General features: G+C 38.0%; 1 protein-coding gene across 1 annotated transcript; it reads right to left on the bottom strand.

Annotated features, from left to right (window-relative positions):
* Positions 1-1,048: 1,048 nt before the first annotated feature.
* LOC113677751 (uncharacterized) lies at positions 1,049-7,230 on the bottom strand. Its single transcript, XM_027194583.2, has 5 exons — positions 6,994-7,230; positions 3,983-4,102; positions 3,446-3,563; positions 2,513-2,659; positions 1,049-1,883 (listed from the first exon to the last, which is right to left on the bottom strand). Exons 1-5 carry the CDS (start codon positions 7,060-7,062, stop codon positions 1,384-1,386), a joined length of 954 nt encoding a protein of 317 aa, XP_027050384.2. The 5' UTR covers positions 7,063-7,230; the 3' UTR covers positions 1,049-1,383.

The following is a 7,230-nucleotide window of genomic DNA, read 5'->3' as shown; positions in this document are numbered from 1 at the left end:
TGTGTGCTTTTCTCGATGGGTTGAAAGCGCGGGCTTTAACGATCATACGTGTCTAGATCTTACCTATATTCATCGCAGATTAACAGTTTTAAAAACTTTTATCTGCTTGACCTTGCCACTGACGTCATACCTTTAAGAGCTAGTGAAATCTTTCGGGTCAGAGAAGTTAATCCCAGATAAACTGTCAAGACAGAGTTATCTCGATGGACTTGAGAAGTTATTGGTCTTGAAAGATTAGAATAAATCGAGATAACACGAAGACTTAGCAGCAAAAACTGGAAAACAATGCGCTGAATAATTTTTCATTATTTAATTAGCGCAAATGCAATACCTAAATTTTTTACCGAAGCAATGCTGAGTGGATTTTAGCAAGTAGCGTACTGGCTGGATAAGATACTCAAATATTTACCTGTCCAAAATAATGAGGTTTTCCTTTGGTTCGTATCAACTCGATTTGAAATTTGGCAAGTTAGATCCGTTTACATCATTAAAAAAATGAAGAGAAAAGAAAGTAACCCAGCGCATTGTTCTGAAATCAATCAATTGCTGCAATTGATTGATTTCAACTGTTTCCAGTTGCTTTTGGTGTCGTTATATGTCACTGGGGACGTTATTAATGGGCCATTCGGAAGTTAGTAACCGCCACGAGACCATGAACGTGAGATCATTTAAATATAGAGGAGCGCGCGCCTGGAACTCGACACCAGTAACCTGACAAATTTAAAAAAGTATTTTTAAGTTCTGAGCGTATTGCTCTCTCTCTCTTTTTAATTTAGGTTGGATTTAGTATTATTATTATTGTTATTATTATTATTGTTATTCTTTATATTATCATTATTAGTAGTATTATCATTTCAGTTATTATTTTATCTTTACTCGTTCAACCAAGACATTGTGAGTGTAGTTATTTGTCTAAATTTTGGGGACGACGCCAATAGAATCAGGAGCAACGAGACTTGGTACCAACAAATGTAACATCGGAGGAAAATCTCGAGATCAACAAAGCGCTTTCTATAAACTTGTTTTTCAGAATAGAATACGATTTTCGTTTGGAGTGGAGATGACAGTTTTATTGATCATTTGATTCAAATTTCCCTTAAATAAGCCGTTGACTGACGTGAATGTCAGAAAATAACAGAAATTAACAGCACTTTGATACTCTTCATCTTTGGATGTTTTGTAAGTGCAACTCGATCGAAAAGTCACGTCCCTGATAAACGACTGATTCTTACAGAGCACCCTATGCAACGTATTTCATACATTGTTTACGAAACTAAAAAGACAAAAAGAAGTATTTGACGTATTCCATTTATTACGATTTACAAGAGTCCCTTCACCTAAAAGATTCCATTTTTTGTTTAAACCAAGTTCAGTTGAAGATCTTTATTTGGTAACGACCGAGTTTGGTACGCAGGTGCAGTTATACTTCAGGAACGATTCGCCCGGAGGACAACTTGGCTGCGGTGTCGGACAATCGCATTCGCACGTTTTTTTGTTCAGAGCTTTTCCTTTTCTGGCACATCGAACTTTGACCTTCCGCTTGCAGTCACACTCGCAAATGGCTGCATTCCATTCTTGGTTTGGGGACTTGTCGCAAATTTTGGGTGCGGAGTTGCATTCACATTTGCACGTTTTCTCTTTCCAGGACATTTTGGTTGAGTCGCATGAACTGCTGTTGTCTTGTTTGCACTTGCACTTGCAATGGTCTTGTTCGAAGTCGTGAATTTTAGCATCACACTCCGACTGACGCTTGATACAGTCACAGCCACAAGCTGTATGATTGTAGACAGTGATATTCACAAGTTTAAGGTCGTTGATTTTCAATACCTGTATGACGACCTCTTCCTGGCGTTTAACTGTACAGTTTAAGAGCTGTTGCGACCCTGAAAAAGACAAGCGCATGTTACCTTCATTAAGAGTCGATAGGCATGATGGCCTTAACAATCACGGAGACAATCACAGAGATGATGACACTGATAATGACAATAACAGTGACAATAGCTTGAACATGGACGAGCACGAGAATGACTATGACGTTGATAATATATAATGACGATAAAATAACAACGACAAGGACGACGACAATAACAATAACAATAACGGCGGCAATTGGGACAAGAAGAAGGATAAGGAAAAGGAAACAGGCACGGAAACAGACACGGACACGGACACAGAAAAGTACAAGGATACGACACGGACACGGACACGGACACTCACAAGGACAAGGACAAGGACAAGGATAAGGACGAGGACGAGGACACGCACACGCACACGCACACGCACACGCACACGCACACGCACACGCACACGCACACGCACACGCACACGCACACGCACACGCACACGCACACGCACACGCACACGCACACGCACACGCACATGCACATGCACATGCACACGCACACGGACGAACGGACTCGGATGAACGGACACGGACGAGGAGAAGGACACGGACAGGGGCACGGACGAACGGACATGGACCCGAACACGCACAATTAATGAATGAACTTACCTGTACATCCACCGAGGCACCGGTGGAGTATGACCACATTCCGAGAGTATTGATCGTGTGTTGGCTTTTGCAATTCAACAAAAGTAGGAAAGGGCCGACAAATATTGGGAGGAATAGGAATTCTAATTGGTGGCTTGTTCGTATTCCCTGGAGAAGACAGAAGGCAGATTTAGCAAAATAACTTCACTTCCATCGTGTGAGTTGAGGCTTGAAGTTCAAGAATTCACGGATATTAAGGAAAACAAAACGGTGACGGCAATGAAAACGCAGCAAAATAATAGATTTGATGAACAGAAGAACATTACATCGCTAAAATGTTGGGTCTGAAAGCTGAAGCCCCGACGAAAGATTACTCTCTTCTCTACTTCGAGCCCAACGCTAGATTTATATGATTTGGAAACGGGGAGATCTGAGGCCAAGTGACGGACCACAAACCGCGCTATTCGCGAATTATGATTCTTAGGAAAAATGAGTCTTGTAAAGTTTACTTTAGCGTCGCCTCTTTCCCCGGTGTTGCTATCGTGAAATTTAATCTTATATTTAATTAATATCTATATAAACAAATTCCATGTTGATCAAGAACACTCAACTGGCGTGGATGTGCTACCGCTACGAATATAAGTCATTCCGATTCAAAGCAATTTTTCCTCGGGTATCGAAAGTAATTCATCCAGAATTATAACGGATTTGTTCTACTTCGCTCTGTGATTGGATCAGGAAACAAGCACCACTTCCTTCAACCAATCATCTCACTCAATTTTTCCCGCACTGCACGCAGTGTGCTTGTTTTTACTTAGAGTTCTCAATACCCCATCGCCTCGTTTTCATCCGGTGTGATTGGCCGTTTACTTAATCGAAAGGCGCTGCATAGGTTGATATCGGGATCGGGTTAACTAATGCCTACTTACATTACTTCCAAAGCCCTCTACCTACATTTTTTTGTAATAATTCCTTGTGAGTGTGCCGTCACCTTGCAAAACATTTTCGTACGTTTTAATGGATTTGTGGTAACATATTCATCAGCAGCCACTCTTTTTGTGATGGCAGAGTCCTGTAAATTATAACAGAAGGAAATAGAAGAAAAGCATACAGTACTTTATTTAACCGTTTAGCTCCAACTCCTCGTCTCCTACAGCTAGTCCTTAGCATTTGATGTTTTATTTAAACAACTACCTGAAGTTACTACTCTTTCTGAAAGGACTCAGAAGGTTTTCATTCATCATCCTAAACAATTATTTGATGTATTATTGTTTGAATGAAATACACGCTTGCCGTCGGAACGATGTAGCCTCTGAAAACAGCCTCGTGAAATGCCCAAAACGAAAAACCAAGAAAACGGTCATTTCCTAAATTGAATTTGTAGTTGTCGGTGAAGTTTCAAGGTCATTTCATTTAGACTGAACTCTTGGTCTGCGGAATAACTCAAGACATAAAGTGAAGGTAAAAAGCTGCTCAAAACAGCGTACTTACCTTGTCGTAATCAGGCTCGTCGTCGTTATAAATTTGTCCCTCGTCGTCGTTATAAATTTGTCCCTCGTCTTCTCTCAAGAAGTTAGGACCATCGAGATCATCAAACAAATCACTCTGAAACTTTTCAATTTTACAAGTTCAGTTTCTGATTTGAAATCTAAAGCTTGAGAGGTTATGAAAAGCATATGGGTCGCAACATACGGGTTGACTCTTTAACTCCCACATCAAATTTGTAATTCTCCTTACAGTCAACCATACAAATCTTGTAATTTTGGTTCAAAGAATTAAGTATTGGATCAACTAATTATCCCCAAATTGACATTTTTCTTTATTCTCATCACTCATCTGGTTGATATTGTATTGATATTGTAAGGAGAAGTTCAGTCTTGGTCACTCATGGGAGTTAAAGGGCAAGAGTAAATCGCGGAAATAAGTCGCAATGACAAATAGTTTCTTGCGATGAGGAAAAGTTTTGGAGAAATTCTCTGTTCCCGCGATAGAATTCTTTCCCTGCAACGAGTCACACAAGGCAGATTTGGTTTTGAATTTATTCCATGATCTCAGCGAGGAAATTCGCTCGGTGGAACGACATTTTATGAAAGTTATTCACATATTCAGCTGCCTATCGCATTGAATTATTGCCAGATGTGTTTCTTAGCTCTATGGTCGGCGCAAAATAAGGAATACCGTTGAGGCGAAAGCAAGAGATGATTTTTTCGAGCAATATCATTGTTATATTGCCAAAAATCTGTGATCGAAAGAGGTTGGAAATTCTGCTCATTTAAATTTGTGGGATAAAAAAAGAACTCACTCCTGATGATATATCATGTTGTAGAGACAGGGTTTTATTCCCTGCGCAAGCTGGAGGGAGATATGCAGATTTGGACGTGTGCGACAAAAAACTGACCTCATCCCATTTTGTCTCAGAAATCCTGTAGCAGCGAAAGAGATTTGTGATCGAAAGAGGTTACGTGGAAATCCTCTAGTTTGTGTTCATGCAGGAAAAAAATTGTAATAATTTAATGTGAATACGACTTTATCAAAATGATTTTAAAACTATGACATAATCTCCTTTGGGCTTCTCATGAACATAAAAGTTCTCTTAAACGGCATGAACCACTTATACAGTTGCCGTACCCATTTTTTGTTTCTACAAATAGCATGTCTCTTGTCAGTGACCAGAATGAGATAAAGCAGTGATGAATTTTGAATGGAGAGTACAAACTGCTTGAATGTAAAGATGTCGAAATTTTTTGATTTGGTGAAACCTGTTTGCGTTTAAAGATAAAAGCTTGTTTTTGCTGCCAACTAAATGATGAGTCAAAAAGCACGAAATGCAAATTCAGACTATCCAAATTTTATTCATATGCAGAGAAAACCAAGGAAACAAAGAACTTTGTTTATCTAGGAATGTTTTGATCCGGCTGTAGATATATGTCCCAACCTCTGGTGATCGTTCCTTATGAAAAACGAGTGAATTGACTAATCTTTGTGAAAATTATGAACTTTGAGACACGACCAAAACCAAAAACTTTAAAGTCATGCATTAAAATAAACTATTTCAATTAAAAAATGTAATTCCATTCAAATTGCTTTGATCGTAGATACACTAACGAAGGTACCCTTATGAATATTTTTAAACTAAAATCCATCACACCTTTATACAAAAGGCTGGGATTTGAAGTCTTTTATTTATATAGGTATCTAAAGATGCAGGGGATATTTTTCTAACCTGTGCAAACACGTTTTATTATGGTCAAAAAAAGGTGTGTTTATCAATTTTAAGAAGTTATAGATTAGTATATTATATGTTGTGTAAGTTCTGAAACATGAATCTTCGAAGAAAGCAATGGACCTTCATATGTCGTAATAACTCTGACATCTTTTGAAGTTTTCCCCAACTGGTTATTAGAAACATTGCAGAACAAATTTTAAAAGGGATGGAAAAGTTATATTGCAGACTAGGTACAAACTGATTTAGTTGAGTTTTCGATTGCATGACAGCAAAAAATCTACTTTTTTGAGAAAAAAAATCAATTTATGTTCATTACGTGTAGATAGAAATTTCCAGCTTGAGAGTTTTTGTGCCTTTAAGTGCTCTTGGAAAAATTTCCTCGAAATTTCTTTTCAAAAGTGTCTTTTGTGTCTGGCCACTCTACATTTTCTGTGTTGAAAATTTAGTTATATGTTAAAAATGATCACAATTTGTTTGCCGCTTGTGGCTTTTGATTGGATAGGAAAACTTAGCTGTTTGGAAATTTTAGATGGGAGTCTTTTCGAACCAAAATGTTAGCAAGTAGAAATAAAAAACCAAGCATGGGATAAGCTATTACAATCATCAACGGTCGCTGCACATTTCGAGGTGTTAAGATGTATTTTTGGTCTCACATACGAATAATTTCTTCTTTTTTTTTTTCAAAAGCAAATTGCTGTTATTTGAATGTCACAGAGCTTAAAATTTTACCCGGGCAACATTAAAAGTTTTTTCAGATCACGGAGTGCCGCAACGATTTCAAGCGTCGCAGAACGTGCCCTAATATTTTTTTTCTTGATAAATTTTCTCTTCCTGGTTAGATATTTCGCTGTTATCACCTTTCACTGAACTGAATTTTAGTGCCTTATCTCTCATATACTTTTACTTGAACCCAATAAAAAACTAGCCAAAACAACTTAATCAAAGCAATGGAAATTTGTGTATTCAAATCATACAAGGTAAAAACGACAATTTCTGTGAGATCATATCTGTATCTCTAGCTATTCAAAACTGCGTTTCTTATCAAACAGAAATTTAAGTTTTAAGACGAAGAAAAAGTGAAAGAAATGCTTTGATCAAAACGGCTTTTTCATGCTGTTAAATGTATGATTCCATAATTCTTGTCAGAGAAACAGTCTCGGTTCTAGCAAAGGTGAGCAAGCTGAGCTACGTAAAGGTACAAGTGTATTGTATCTGAATTTTATATTTCATGGCCATTCTGGCGATATACCACTTAAAAAAGGCTGAGAAACCTTACCTCGGTTCCTGATATAATCTGCGATGTATGGAACCAGACCAAAGCTACGCAGAACAGAATTTTGAACATATTCTTTGAATCAAATACAGCGGGACAGCTGGTCAACTGTAGTAATTCGCGTCAAATCTCTGGTTTTGGGAGATGGGTATTTCTGCAAACGTTCTCTTCTTTATCATGGCTACCTATATACACGCGATCAGTAACAGATACTAAACTAATTTTTAAACTGCTTACGTC

The sequence above is a fragment of the Pocillopora damicornis genome, chromosome 6 (genome assembly GCF_964200805.1).
Source record: "Pocillopora damicornis chromosome 6, jaPocDami1.2, whole genome shotgun sequence".
Lineage (NCBI taxonomy): Eukaryota > Metazoa > Cnidaria > Anthozoa > Scleractinia > Pocilloporidae > Pocillopora > Pocillopora damicornis.
This window is presented reverse-complemented; position numbering and strand designations above follow the sequence as displayed.

Bases quoted from the DNA above. Each gene is read 5' to 3' on its own strand.
- LOC113677751 (XM_027194583.2), bottom strand. From the start codon at position 7,062: ATGTTCAAAATTCTGTTCTGCGTAGCTTTGGTCTGGTTCCATACATCG. The intron at 3,564-3,982 runs GTAAGTACGCTG...TATAATTTACAG, and splicing joins ACGAGCCTGATTACGACAAG to GACTCTGCCATCACAAAAAG. The intron at 2,660-3,445 runs GTAGGTAGAGGG...TGTCTTCTCCAG, and splicing joins AGGAATTATTACAAAAAAAT to GGAATACGAACAAGCCACCA.